This window comes from Montipora capricornis, chromosome 5, assembly GCF_036669925.1.
Source record: "Montipora capricornis isolate CH-2021 chromosome 5, ASM3666992v2, whole genome shotgun sequence".
Taxonomy (NCBI): Eukaryota; Metazoa; Cnidaria; class Anthozoa; order Scleractinia; family Acroporidae; genus Montipora; species Montipora capricornis.
Genome location: NC_090887.1, coordinates 11,774,115 through 11,789,114, shown reverse-complemented (window position 1 = coordinate 11,789,114; position 15,000 = coordinate 11,774,115). Strand labels below are relative to the sequence as shown.

Sequence of the window (15,000 nt, the reverse complement as noted above, 5' to 3'; positions counted from 1 at the left end):
ACAGCTGTCCATGGTGAAATGGTTGTGCGCATGCGTGATGTGTTGGCCACACCGGGTTGGTGTGTTGTTGGCGTGTGTCATCTTGCTTTTATTGTTGTTCCTATTATGTTGTCCATAATTAGACACCCAGCATCTATTTGTTACCCAGATCTCAACAAACAACCAATCCGTAAAAATGTGGAAAAAACACAGGTGAATCATTTGCCGAAGGCGTTATATGCCTTTTTTATTATACTATATCTTCTGCAATACGGAAGTTGCTATGTAAACAAAGCGATGGAGTAATTTTGTTGAGTATATAATAAAGAAAGAAAGAAAGAAAATGTTATCAACTTGTTGTGCATTTCGTGGTTTAAGGGCGCGAGTGATGTTTTGAAAGTTCTCATATTACATCACTTGCGCCCATAAACCACGAAATGCACGAGTAAGTTCATACGATTTCCCATGCTTATTAACAAGGTATACTCAGGCAAAAATTGCGCAATCGAGGGCGCGCATTTGATTGGATATCTGTGATTTTCTTCCACCAATCAGAATTTTTGGTTTGTTACCCCAAAACTGCATTTTTCTTAGCCAGTAATATTGGAGAAATTTTTCCTTGTGCATTATTATTATTATTATTATTATTATTATTATTATTAACCCTCATGTTTTACTACAGTGTATTCAACAGACTGGAATGTCTGCGACTCTTGTGGTCTCTCATGAAGTCCAAAAACAATAAGGCAAGTGCAAAAGAGAATGGGGATTGGAGTGGGGAGGGGGGTGGGGGATTCTTTTTGCGGTCTTAGATATGACGTTGTTGTGATAAAACATATCTAAAGATGTTTTGCCATCTCGCCGCTCGTTAAGGCATTGAGCAGGCTTGGTCACTAAATAGGTTTTCACGTGTTCAATAGACCACTTTCATAAGTGGCGACCACATTTACATTCTTTTGTATGTTAATTAGACCTACTGGCCTCATTTTGAAACAAATATTCTTTTAAAATTTGCTCGTTGTAGAGAGGCTAGAAAGGCTTATTAGCATTGAAACAAAAGAATATTTTATTTGGCCGCCATCATGAAAGAGGTCTATGGTAAGAAATTTCAATGGTTTCTGTTTTGTCTTTTACTCATTCAGGTAGTTTCTGGTGCCGCTTGGGCTATGTACAGGCTTATGCAAGACACACCGGTAATAATTTTTTCCCCAACCTTCCGCTTGATAAACTTCAAAGTTTTGAGTAGGTCAATGTAAAGGTTATGCGCGCGTATCCTTTGTTGGGGCGACAATGTTTTAAACAAATCTCGATCCAATCCACTAGAAAAATTTTACCAAAATGTTCTGCTGCAGGAGGCCTGGGAAACTCCTCGATCTTTTGTTGGGGGTCTGGATCTGACCGTTCGTCTTCTGAAGTCTGACGACTTGGAAGTAAGTACGAATTCTTCTGAAATCATTTATTCAGTCGTCGATTCCGGAAATTAAGGAGAAGAGTGCCATTAATCAATGTTGATTCACGTCATGTGAAGTTATGTGCATGATTTACATGGGGCATTGTCCGCACTAGTATTGCAGGGTCAGCCGCGAAAGTTGCGTCCATGTTACATTCGCTAAAAATGAAATGATCAGAATTGTACAGGCCTTGTACAAGGAGAATCAATCCCCTGACTTCGGCGGTAATTAGATAAACTGAGGACACTTGTTTTTTGAGAGTACTGCGTTAAAGGAAACCACAAAATTTTTTTTAAAGTTGAGTTAAGTCACAAAATTTAAGCAGTCTGAGAAATTTATACAATGGCTCTTAATCTGATATAAGCTCGCAAAATGTGATTATTTTAAGTATTCGCTTTTGCAAAACAGTCGGCACTGGCTTTAAATAGAATGGTTTATTTATGTCAGACCCTAGCTATTCTCGAATACCACATTAAAGACTAAAAAGGGTAGATCAGTGATTGAAAAAGGATATTAACTATATCAATTTTTGCATACTACCTTAGTTTTAAAGATTCGGTAGTTATCAACAGTGACTCAAACACAAAAAAGAAATAGACGCAACTCGATACTGACACTAAGTGCGCGGCTGGGTGCGCTGACAGTCGGCCAGCAGGAGTTCATTAATTGGAGCCAAAAACTGGTACCTTCACCTTCAGCGCTGGTTTCATCAGACCTCTGGATATATTTTAACCTCGTTCCAAGGGTCTCTCCTCTTCTCGTTTCCAGTTTCCAATTGACAGGAAGATGAGAGACCCTGGGAGCGAGATAGGATATTTTTAGATTCATGACCTCATTGTGCGTCGATAGATCAAGATACGCAAAACATAGCGCGAAAGCTGTTCTTAAAATAGACAGAGTGATAGACTCCTGATGTAGACAATCTGCGAGAGCAAAAACTTCAACGAGAGACTTGGCTCCAAATCGTAATCTCCTGTCGCTAGCGAAAACCGCCTTTAGATCGATCTGTTATTCTGTCTGATTAGGTCCTCATCAGCGCCTGCGCAGTGATATCAATTATAGCCTGCGATCGTGAGAACTTGGGTGTCATCACAGATTATGGCGTGGTCTCTCACTTAGCTCATCTGACGCATAACGTACGTCTCTTTACCCCTGCACAGTACTTTTTAGGTATCCCAGAGGTCAAATCTCATTGGGACCCTAAAGTTTTTAAAGGAAAAGTGGTTTTGGAAAACATTTAACTATAACAAAATGCAAAAAAAGAACTTATCTAAACGTTCTTAAAATACTAAAACATGGTTAAGAAATTGTTAAAAAACGACGAGGTTTCGACGTTAGCTAAACGTCATTATCAAGTCAAAATTATTTGAAAATTGGAAACTATAAATACTAAAAGAACAATAGTTGATAAGGAGCCTGTATAGTGAAAGAAAGGAACACATATGGAGTCAAACCAATTTTCTAGAAGAATTCGCCATCAGTACATTTACCATGACGAAGACAGTGAACCGCACCCTTTTATCGTGAAATCCATTTAACAAATCGAACCTGGTTCAGCGTTGTCTGTTCTTTATCGACAAAGATATTCATCATCACAGTAGTCAAATTTTTGTGGACTCGTGAGACGCAGCCTAGTGAATCCACAACATTTTGTGACCAAGATCATGACACAAAGAAAGAGGTTGCGTTGTCTATAACTTTTTAGTAATTTGATTGGTTTATTTCCCAAAACGAGCGTTCGTTGTTGGCTATTACAACTGCGTGACACATTGACGCGAGCATGACGCGATCAGCGTTTTGTAGACTCATATCTCTGATTGGCAAATTAGCCAATCAGAAGGCGAGATTACAAGCAATTGTGATAAAAAAAATGAACGGAAGAAACTCGGTCTGTAACTTTCAGTACGGACCTTGACCTCGGATAGTAAGAGGTACCGGTGATCTTCATTCTTATTGTCAACTTCACCATTTACCATCATCGTCATCTTTCCTCTCTTCCTATTCATTGTTATTATTATTAATTTGTTTTTAGACTGACATTCTCCTAAGGCGCCATCTTGCCGAAGCCATCGCAATGTGCAGCAAGTGGGGCAACAACGCTAAACGTTTTTGTGACAAAGGAGTTGTCAAATCTATGGTGGAGTACTTAGGGTCACGTGACATCATTGTGCAGCGATCAGCGATGCGAGCACTTGAGCAGCTTGGGAAAAGTCCTGAAAGTTGTATTAAAATGCACCGCGGTGGAGTTGTGAAGGTTAGGTGAATTTTATTTTCTTCAAGAGAAAATAGAGAGGCGGGAAAAGATTAGGGGAGAGGGCCGGGGTTTGCGAATTTCACAAGTTGTTTTTACTTTACGCCAGATGATATCATCGAAACACGACAGCATGGCAATGTGTAAAAACCTATCATGTGAATATGACCAACTCCCGTTTCTATTCATCTTGAATTTTCTTATCCCAAAGGCGTTTCATTCTGTGGCACATAACATCGTTTCTAATAAGCTGAAAGTCTTGAGAATCAATCCCTACATACATAACTGGATCATTAGTTTTCTCTCTGGTAGACTACAACGTGTCAAAGTTGATCGTATGGAAACCGACTATTTACCAATAACAGAAACCCATAAGGGTTGAAACGTGTAACGCGCGTTCACAGCTTCCGAATGTTCAGTGCTAAGTACCATATTTGGAAACCCCTCGCTCCAATTAATTTCGCGTGAGAACATTTGTGGTATTGCGTCACGGTGTTCTTGCGAACTGATTGGTTGAATGTTTCTCTCATGGTACTTAGCAAATTGAATATTCAGAAGCTTGTTTCCCAGCACACAAGGGACCGTTACACGTTTCAACCCTTATGGGTTTCTGCCAAGAAACAAAGGAGTACCGCAAGGAACTATCCTGGGCCCCATCATTTTGTCAGTGATGGTAAATGACATTCAAGCTCTGCAACCTTCTCAAAACGTCTTGGTTAAATATGCAGATGATTTGACCCTGATGCAGATGATTTGACGCTGATTGTGAAGTTCAAAATATCGCTGAGTGGGCAGACAGCAATCGGATGGTCCTCAATTTAGACAAAACATGGGAGATGGTACTTAATGGCAAGACATCTAAACCACTTCCCGATCCTATTCAAGGGATAAAACGTCGAGACTGGTTAAACCTTCTTGGAGTAACTTTTCAAGATAAGCCGTGTGACTGGGATAAACACTTTCAATGTATGATTAGTAAAGCTTGTGGGCGATTTTACATATTAAGAGTCTTCAAATTCTATGGATATTCTAAGGAGAATCTGCATCTACTGTTCGATAGCCTAATAATGTCAGTGTTCTACTTTGCTATAGACCCTATGCAAAAATGGCTGCCTTTAAATTATTCTTTTGTTCATATTCAAAATAGCCCAACTAACCTCGTTTTTGAGACAAAAATTCTAAAGAATTTGTTATCCCGAACGATGTTAGTTGGGCTATTTTGAATATGAACAAAAGAATAATTTAAAGGCAGCCATTTTTGCATAGGGTCTATTGAGGTGTGGGCGTGTGCATATGATACCAAGTACCTTGGCCAAATGGACAATTTCTTTCGTCGACCGTACGAGTTTGGATACACAAGTAAGCGGTACAAGATAAATGAAATCATTGAAGAACGCGACAGAAAGATGTGGGCAATATAACTGGGAATTCTTCGCATCCACTAAACGTGTTATTACCCATGACGCGGAGCAAATCCTTCAGGTCACGTGGTCATAACTATGTACTACCCAAAGTTTCCACCGAAAGGTTCAAGCGCACATTTGTGATAGTAAATGACAGTAGGATGTCGCTTTCTAGACCAATGAGCTATTCAGAAATTTCATAGAGTGTTTCAATATTTTCAGTAAAAAGCCTTTTATTCGGAAAAATGCTGCAACGTAACTGTCAATGCATGTTTTTTTGTATTTCAGTTGCTGTTGGGGATGATTGGTTCAGAGGACGCTGGGCTGCAAGAGGCTGCAGCTGGATGCCTTCTGAACATGCGTCAACTAGCGATGGCCAATGAAAGAGCCGGAAAGGATCAATGGAACGGAGACTCCAACTCAAATTAACATTATTTTGAAGGCAAAGACATTATGCTCCAAACTTAAGACATTTTCTCGTGTTTTGAACTTTTATTGCAATTTTGCACAGTCTTTTCCGTGATTTCATAAAACACTTTCTGAACAATTTAAGAGCAAAATCATTTCCTTTTGCCATGACATTGGCATTATAAGTTTAAAATACTGAAAACCAGATCCGTCAATAAAGTGGGAGTTCATACAAATTTCATAGTCCTACAAGTTTTCTCTCTCCAGTCGATAGGATCATCCAGCAACCGTTCTTTTTAATCCAGCCGATGGGACATTGATAAAGACTGAGAAATGTCGAACATTGTTTTTATGCACGCTAAAAATCGTGAAGCCCCACTCAGTCAACACAGTTTGCAGAAGAATATGTGATCCGTTTTTCAACGGTTTTTGAAGGCTTGATTGTATGCGTGAGACCTTTTGACCAAGAATGTCTGCAGGCACAGGTAACAATAACCTTAAAGAGATGGTTTTGTTTTTTTCGATACAAGTCACTCGTTGGAGCTCGGTCATTAAACTAGTTTCAAGTGCCGGACAATTGTCGGGCTTTACTACCAAGACTATTAAAGAATTATTCCGCAAAGGGCACGTTGGATATGAGATGAGTTGGCTATAATCATCTTATATCCAACAAGCACGAGTGGAATAATTGTTTTATTAAAAACGCTCACACATTATGGATAAATCTTCCCTACTTGATTTTGTAAATATAAGAAAACTGATGCGTGCAGCTACTGATATTTGTAGAGCATGGTATAATAGCTCTTATTATATACTCAACAAAATATCGCATTTCTGTTTAGTCAATGACGAATGCATAAATGACAAGTGCAAAAAGAGGTGATAGAGTGCAATACGGAAGTTGCTATGGAAACGAAGTGATGGAGTGATTTTGTTGAGTATATAATAAATAAAAAATAGTATGAACTTGCTCGTGCATTCATACGATTTTCAATACATATACCATGAACGCTAAGCCAATCAAAATACTAGAACCGCGCACCGGTGGCTCAGTTGGTTGAGCACCGGGCTGCCATGCGGGAGGTCGTGAGTTCGACTCCGGCCGGACCAACACTCAGGGTCTTAAAATGACTGAGGAGAAAGTGCTACCTTTGTAATTACATCCGCAAATGGTTAGACTTTCAAGTCTTCTCGGATAAGGACTATAAACCGTAGGTCTCGTCTCACAAATATCTTCCATGTTTATAAGCGCTCAGTGGGACGTTAAAGAACCCACACACTATTCGAGAAGAGTAGGGGATGAAATTGCCGGTGCTGTGGCTGTCCTCTGTGAGTATGTTCTTTCCAGCAAAAGTGGCCGGCTTGGCGTAATGTCTCTAAAAAGGCTGGGTTTCGACAAAACACTGACCCCCGGTCAACTGACCCCCTTACTGACCCCCCTACTGACCCACTATAAAATCAATGGGAAAATGAATCCTGCTTACTTAAGCCTCAACAATCCTTTTTAAACGGCATTGTTCAACAGTATTTAAGTCTAAGCACCCATTTTAAAAAGGTTAGTTTTCGATTATTGTTGTGATGGCCGATTACTTCATGTAAGCTAACCTTTTTAAAATGGGTGCTTAGACTTAAATACTGTTGAACAATGCTGTTTAAAAAGGGTTGTTGAGGCTTAAGTAAGCAGTATTCATTTTCCCATTGATTTTATACGGGGTCAGTAGGGGGTCAGTAAGGGGGTCAGTTGACCGGGGGTCAGTGTTTTGTCGAAACCCAAAAAGGCTTGTGGTGTATGAGGCCACCTAAGCAAAAACAGCCACAAGTCAATAGGACTTTGCTGAGTGCTGGAACATGTAGATGTACATGTAGATGAATTGCATTATCCAATAATTTAATAAAAACAGATAAATCATCACGTTTACGTGAAACGCGAACGGTAAAAGTGACCACGTGACTAAGATTTTCCCCATTTTTCACGTTTGCTGGTTGCCGCTCGTTAGGACTCTGCATGTTTTTATCGAAAAAAGAGGACGTTACCATGCAACTTTGTTGAAATTTCAACAGAAGATCCAAGCGCAACGACGAGCTTTATGTATGTTCTCTTATTGACCAAAAAAGCCAAGACGCACGCGAGAGAACTGTTTTCAGTTTTCCTTCTCTGTTTTAAGGTCTTTCACTCAAAAAAAAAAAAGTGTATATTGAGCATTGCATGTTTCCGTGAAAACAGTAACTTAAGTTTTTTTGTCTGCATTTTGTTTTATGAACCTAAATACTTAAGAAATCCACCACCTCCTGCTTGAAGGGGAAAGAAATGTGACTTCTGCGTACCAGCACAGCCGTCCCCGTTATAAAGCCTTGTTGATAGATTTTAAAAAATGAATGCGAAAAAAAGGCTTGTCTTTGAAGAACTGTTGGAAAAGAAAAAAGAGATGTGTATTAAAAATTTAGTAGCACTCTTTCTGGTGAACAAGCCTTAGAGACGATTGGTGATACTTACGAGTTGAAATTACATTTAAAGGCATGTCCGCTGAATACCCCCAACACTCTGCCCGGGCGTGACCGGACTGTCGACGGAACTTCTTCGGGACCTTCGGGAGGAGCTTCGGGAGTTTATTTTTTATGCTGGAACATCATGGAGTGCTCTCCGTGCGGAAAACGAATGACTCGATGGATTCAAAGGTCTCGAATTTTTTTTCACGGCCACCACTGAAGAAAGGCACTGGCTCGTTTTAAATAGCGGCACCGAGAAGGTTAACTGAAATTTTACTTATTATTTTTTCGATATAATAATACAATGGTCATCATCTTGCATCATCATGCATGTACTTGGACAAAACACTGTTTCCCGGTTAAATGTGCTCCTTTCCGTCTTTGATCCGCGCTCAAATTCACTGAAAGTAGTAAGGAAAGATAACAAAAAAGCTGATTTGAACAAATGAAGCAATTTTTTGTAGGTTTGATTAAAATTTTCCAAGATGGCGGAAGCTGCGGAACCACAGGTTCTCCAAACTCTCGCGTTCAGTAAGATAAAACGACTGCACTTGAAAGTGAAAAATATGAGCGCCTTGTTTTATTTGTGAGGCTGGAGCAACTGCAGAATACCCCGCCACAGCTAACCACTATTGTTTTCCCTATGCGGCATCTTTTGAAGAACGAGACTTATACAATAGAGCCTATTCTTATTCAATGAACTGCAAATAAGGGGCGGGGTATTCTGCAGTTTAGCCGTGAGGCTTCTTGTCTTCTGTTTGGTTTTTGTATCGCCACAGAAGACAAGAAGCCTCGGAAATAAAACAAGGTAAGCTTAAAACGTTTTTATTCACAGTAATTTGTGTTCATATTTTTCAGTTTCAAGTACAGTTGTTTTCTCCAATACTTCAGTGATATCGGTTGTTTACCATTTACAAGCAGAAACCGTTTGTTCTAGGTTTGTTCAAATGGTAAGCAAAAACTCCCGAATGGGAAATTCAGTTGGGATCGGCGCGTACCATTTACAAAATTCGTTCAAGTTTACCGAGAGAGTCTGGAGGGAGGCAAAATCATCGGGGAATGCAAATGGTAAACACGTTTTCCGTTTGGAAATTCCGTTTGGGAAGTTTGGACTACCTTTCAAGAAATTCCGTTTTCTCCGGAAATTTTCTGCTTGGGATGACCAAAATTGGCTTACCATTTACATTCCAACCGAAATTTCCGGATTTTTTTGGTAAATGGTAAACAACCATCATCAGTTTTGGGAACCTGTGGTAGGACTCTGTGTGGCCGCTCTGAGTGGCATAGTTTCTTGTTTTATCTCAAAAGCCTGTTCTATTTAGTGATAAAACAAGTGGTTAATGAGTCAGAATATGGTCAAATTTGCATGAAGAAAAGGTAGATTTATACATTGAGTTTCTCGTAGATGAATTTATGCAAGACATTGATCTGCATTATTTTATCCACAATGTACATCTGTAGTACTGTGAAAGAAATGTCTATATTTGAAGTGCGGGCTATAGACAAGAGAGAAACAATCCTTGTACTTTATCTCGACAATTTAAGCAATTAGTGTCTCTTACAGACACCTCAGTGAAAAATTCTGGTCGCAGCCCAATGGGATTTGAACCCTTGACCTCTGACACCTCTGCAATGCTGGTGCAATATACATTGTATAGCCGGCACCTCAAATATATACATTTCTTTCATCATGTCCTTTCATGGGAACATAATGGGCCCTGCAACATTTATAGGACTATGTGTGGCATCATTAATATTGTCTGTATTCCAAGACACAAGTGATGTTGAAGGTAAGGAGAAGTGCAAAGGGACACTTCATGATGCTCACTGAGAATGGCATCTGATTGCTTGCAGTTCTGGCCCCAGTTGTTCAAAGTGGAATAGGTCACTCTCGAGAATGTAAAAAAATATAATTCACATTAAACATTGTCCAAGGTTTTCGTACACAACCCCACTTGGATAAATGTGCCTACAGTCATGTGCATATTCATGGCTACAGGAGGAAATACTGTGCACAGAAAGAAACTGTTAGATAGTGACTTATCAACAAGATAAACTAATCCAGCCTCTGAACAACTGAGGCCCAGACATGTCTGTGGAAGTGTTGCAGATCGTTGCTATTGATATCTGCAAGTAAACAAGGCCATTGGTGTACCAAAAATAAGGTGCAAATAAAGCTACTTCTGAAGAGTTTTCGCTCACATGACCAACAGGCATATTGGATTACTGAAACAAAAGTAAGTGTTTGCATAAAAGTAGAGTTCAATTCCCAGAGGTTTAGTTTGGTACACCATCATGGCCGCCATTTCTTTGTTTTGGAACACCAACATGGCCGCTGTGACGTGTGATCTAAGTTTGTGTCTTGGTGACAGACAACAATAATTTAAACTGTACAGGTTGCATTGAATTTAAGATGTGTTCTAGATAAGATGTGCCTGACTCCTTTTACTCCTTGAAAATAGCTCTAATGACAAAGGAAATTCTTATTTCAGATTACAACTTTGACATTACCATGGCAACTGGTCATAGTAAGCATTCAGTTGCTCCCTCATCTCCTGTTGGTAAGATTTCAATAATTATTGAAATGAACAACCTGCAATCTCCCTTGTAAAACCAAATTACCAGTTAGGACACAGTGCAAGCCAGCGAGCCATCCAAGTCATGTGAGCCATAGTTGCAAGCCTTGTGAAAAAATTGGAGGTGGAAGTGTTGTATCCTACTATTATCTGGCCTTCACAGGGTTCCCACTCCATTTTTTGGGAATGCTTGACTGCCAGAAGTTGGACAAAGTTGCCTTGGAGCTTACACAGATATTAGACCGCAAATTATGATGTAATTGAGTCAGTTTCTTTCCAGAGAGAACACTACAAACTCATAGGTGCCAACTCTCCCGGATATGGAGCGAATCTCCCGGTCTCTTGTATGGGTCATCAAATCTCTCAGATAAAAACGACTCTGATCCTTTTAAAAGATTTTGCTCCAAAATGTAGGCTCAAATTGCATCCCCAAGTTAAAAAAAAAGTCGATTTTTTCAAACTTGTTTCATTGTTTCTTAATGCATTTCTTCATCTCCGAGTTTCAAACACACACTGATAGAACTAAAGACAATGGCTTTCTTTCATGGCTACATAACTGATTGTTTGATTGGATCTCCATTTAACCAATGAACATTCTTGACACAAGTGTCCTTCCTGCAAATTTCCCTTTCAAGATTCACAATGGCGGAGGCAGTAGATTATTCTTGTATATTTTGAAGGAGCTGCAGGGGGATGGGTGGGTGAATTTTTTGGGGAGCGGGGAGTTGGTGGGTTGATCATTGGGGGGGTTTGGGGATACCAGATGGAAAAAATCTGCTAGATTTTAGATCCCCAGAGGTTGACACCTCTGCAAACTGTTTTTGGTGTTGTCACCTTTTGCTCTCTGAAGACCCTACATAATGCTTATCCCTCATCACCAACATTCAAGTAGTATGTGTAGATCTCTTGAAAACATGCATGTTCATCAGACCAAAAATATAAATTTTAGGTTCTAATGCAAGGCAACCGAAAAAACTACTTTAAAGTAGTCCGTGCAGGCTTGTTGCTAACTTTCTAACAGGATTGTAAAGGATTGAAAGTTTTTCTTCACTAAATACGACAGACCAGTCAGGAGCACGCCGAGCGATTTGCAAGATTGAAGCAGGAGAGAAAGTCCATACAATGAGGGGAGAGAAAGTCAAAATTTGTTGATCTCCCTTGACCCAGACTCTTGCAAGTCCAACGTAACGTGGTGACCGCAACTGAACTGCGGACTAAACATCACAAGAATTTTACAGCTGCAAAACATACTAAATCGCCATAAAAATATAATTTTTTTTCTCCTAACTGCAGACAGTATTGTTTTGGCCTTCTCCCTTGCAAAATGAATTTCAAGCTTTCTGTTAAGTTCTGGAAATTTCTGGAAATTTCTAGAATGTGACAGCTTTATTCCAGAATCAAATTCCAGCTTTTATTCCAGAAATTGTTTTCCAGTTTTTGCAAGTTTTGGGTTCTTTCAAAAGCTGGAAATAGCTTGAATTTGATACATCTATTAGGTGCTGCCAGAAAATGACAGTTTTTTCCAGTCTTCATTTCTTGCAGGAAACTGGAAATAAACTATTGTCTACAGCTTGTTAACAATTTTAACATTTCTCAAATGAAACAAATTTTTAGTTTATTCTATAAATTCAACTCTTTTCAGATAAAAAGTTAAAGAAATGTTTAGCATGCAGTTTCTTATTATGTATAAAATTTAAGAAGAAAATTCCCTTGTAGAAGTAGACATATGTGAAGGCTATGTAAAGTTTATCATATAACTATGTTGAGCTATATAAAGGCTATTTACTGCTCCTTACGTGCTATGTAATAACTATGTAACTTGCTACATTACATAGTTCAGTCTGTGTAAAGCATATTTAAAGGTCACATAGCTCTCTGAAAAAAAGCTTATGAATGTGAATGTGATATCTTTCGAGTTAATACATTTACTTAGCTTACGCAATGTCCTTTAAAGGCTCCAAACTTTGAAAATAAAAGCACTCTGTACACGGAGAAATGAAAAAGAAAGCTTTTATTCCGATGTATTCAATACATGTAGATTGTGAGTCATTGGTTACCTTGTTTGATGCTCTCTGAGTCTCATAATCGGCCTTATTCCAAAAGGAAGATGATGCATTACTCTCGAAAATTACACACTCCAAGTCAGCACTTAATCCGTTCACTGAACTCCAGTATCTTTCAAATCTTGCTTCTTGTCATCTTCCGCCATCTTGGATAACACGTGAGAGACGGGACTGGGAACTAGTGAGTCCTTTTCGTTTTGGTCAGCAGTCAGTAACCAGTCCAGGGTACGTACGTCATGTATGGGGACCTACCCAGTCCAGCTCTTTCAGGTTTTGCGCGGTTGAAACGTTTCATCTGCGATCACGCTTTTGTGCTGACGATTTTTTTGTTAGTTTTACTCTTTAAATGCTGATCCAGGCAAGGAAATGCTTACAACAACTCAAGTAAAAAGGTAAGCGTTAACTTGAAGCGAATAACATTTGATTTGATGCCTTATTGTCTTGAAAATGAGGAACGATTTAATACATGCACGTAGAATTCACATTTTCACACCATCGAGTCAATTTGTGAAGCAAGGAGACTCAACTTGGCTTAATTAAGCAAATTACATGATTGTATACGATTGACAATTGATTCCTTCTTGTAAAATGCTAATTTCTGTCACTTTGCTATGGTGATCAATGCAGAAAATGCCTGAGAAAGCTATTATGGACGTTTGTAAGTAGAGACCCAAACTTATGAGTCTACTCTTCACACACTTTAATTGTAATAGAAATTATCGGCGATTTAGAGGAACCACTACATGCATCATTGAAGTATATGTACTGTATTTTTTTTAGTTGCCATGAAAGAGTATGAAGAGACACTTCTGAAAAAAATTCTTTGATGGGACAGCAGGGAACGGTCCTTTACAGCAGACAAAAATGCTTAGCAGCCAATTCTGTCTCCTTAACCAGTTATGGTTTGATGTATTTGAGGATCTCTTTTTGCAGACTTCTATATACATGTAGTTCTGTGGTTTATCTGAAACATTTTAAAGCTTTTTCTGTTTTTAAATGTAAAACAAGAACCCAATCCAAAGATTTTGGCATGAATGAAATGTTTAGGTTCATGCAATAAAAAAATATAACCGCTTTGAAATCTGTTGTCTATTTTTTTTGTCTGTGAGCTATGGTAGTATCTGTTAATAGCTTGCCTACAATGGATTTTTTGTAGTTTCCAGCACATTTCTGATTTGATGGAATTTTATAGGAGCAGGATAATTATGTATGTGTTGTGTATTTTCTGTTTTGAATCTATGTTGAAACTATTTTAATTTTTGGACACAAAAACCCCATAACATAGCTTTTACATATGCTATGTAAAGGTTCCATTTGACTAGCTAAAACATGATGCCTGTTTTTGTTGTGCATAATTGACTGCTTAGAATAAGAAGCTTAGTAAAGTTACTTGTGATAAATTTAAAAAGTTACCAATGGTTGAATTGCCTTCAAGGAATAAAATTAAGTGGTTGGAAAAGGCAGAGGAAAATCATGAAAAACTGGAATATCCTTGAAAAAAGCTGGAAATTAATACATGATCTTCACATGCTTTCATTTAATAGCATGCAGGAATTTTCTAGAAAAATCTAGAAAGCAGAATTTGTAACAAACTGGAAAAAGCTGGAAAAAACCTGATTTGATCCCAGATTATGATTTCTGGAATAAAGCTGGCAATTTCTTTCCTCATTAACTCATTAGCATGTTTCATTTAACATTCTAGAATTTTCTAGAATTTTCCAGAAAAGGAAACTGGTAAATTCTAGGAATTTCTAGAAATATTTTCTTTCATATTCTAAGAAAAATTCTGGAAATATCAGTGTAGTGCTGATATCTGGGATGGAGGTTAAACTTTAAAAGCCACCCCAAATGTCCGGCAAATGTGGTACATCTAAGCCATGCCAGAGTCTCAAATTGATTAGCTAGTGAGCATGCACAATCTATTAATTATTTTTCAATGGCTCACATGGCTCGCTGGCTCACAGATTGTCCGGATCCCCAAATTGCTTACTTTGATACACACTTGTGGATCCTTTCTTATTTTAACTGGCTACTGTACTTACCGTACATTTCAATAACATCATTTACATGATAAAAGCATTGATGTTTGTATCCATACAGGATCAGTGGCAGAGTCAGTGCCATTTGTAGGCCAGGCCACAAAGCCAAAAACTTTAAACAGCCTTTCACTATCCCTGGGGATTACTGTGGAACCCACACCACCCTCAAATAATAACTCTTTAAATCATGAATGCATACATGCGCAGTGAACGACTTATGGCTGTGTGCTGGGGAAAAATTTTATGACAGAATTTAATTTTTGGCTTACTACAGTTTTCTGAAGAAAGAGATCAAGATTCTGAAATCTGTGAAATTAAATCAACAGGATGTCTCTTCTGAAGT

The 15,000-nt window shown here is 38.7% G+C and overlaps 3 protein-coding genes across 3 annotated transcripts in view; 2 read left to right on the top strand and 1 right to left on the bottom strand.

The window, feature by feature from the left end:
• Window positions 1-5,641, top strand: part of LOC138049500 (outer dynein arm-docking complex subunit 2-like) — a 14,311-nt gene extending 8,670 nt beyond the window's left edge. Inside the window, exons 3-8 of the mRNA XM_068895789.1 lie at window positions 662-725; window positions 1,122-1,172; window positions 1,332-1,409; window positions 2,456-2,566; window positions 3,463-3,684; window positions 5,373-5,641. Coding sequence (XP_068751890.1) covers window positions 662-725; window positions 1,122-1,172; window positions 1,332-1,409; window positions 2,456-2,566; window positions 3,463-3,684; window positions 5,373-5,513 — 667 coding nt within the window. The 3' untranslated portion in view covers window positions 5,514-5,641. The remainder of the gene's footprint in view (window positions 1-661; window positions 726-1,121; window positions 1,173-1,331; window positions 1,410-2,455; window positions 2,567-3,462; window positions 3,685-5,372) is intronic.
• The window catches only part of LOC138049499 (uncharacterized), a 104,729-nt gene that overhangs the window by 65,415 nt on the left and 24,314 nt on the right, over window positions 1-15,000 (bottom strand). The window lies entirely within an intron of this gene.
• The window catches only part of LOC138049498 (uncharacterized), a 22,021-nt gene continuing 15,122 nt past the window's right edge, over window positions 8,102-15,000 (top strand). The window contains 2 exon segments of the mRNA XM_068895786.1: window positions 8,102-8,239; window positions 10,472-10,540. Of these exon segments, the coding sequence (XP_068751887.1) occupies window positions 10,492-10,540 (49 nt within the window). The 5' untranslated portion in view covers window positions 8,102-8,239; window positions 10,472-10,491.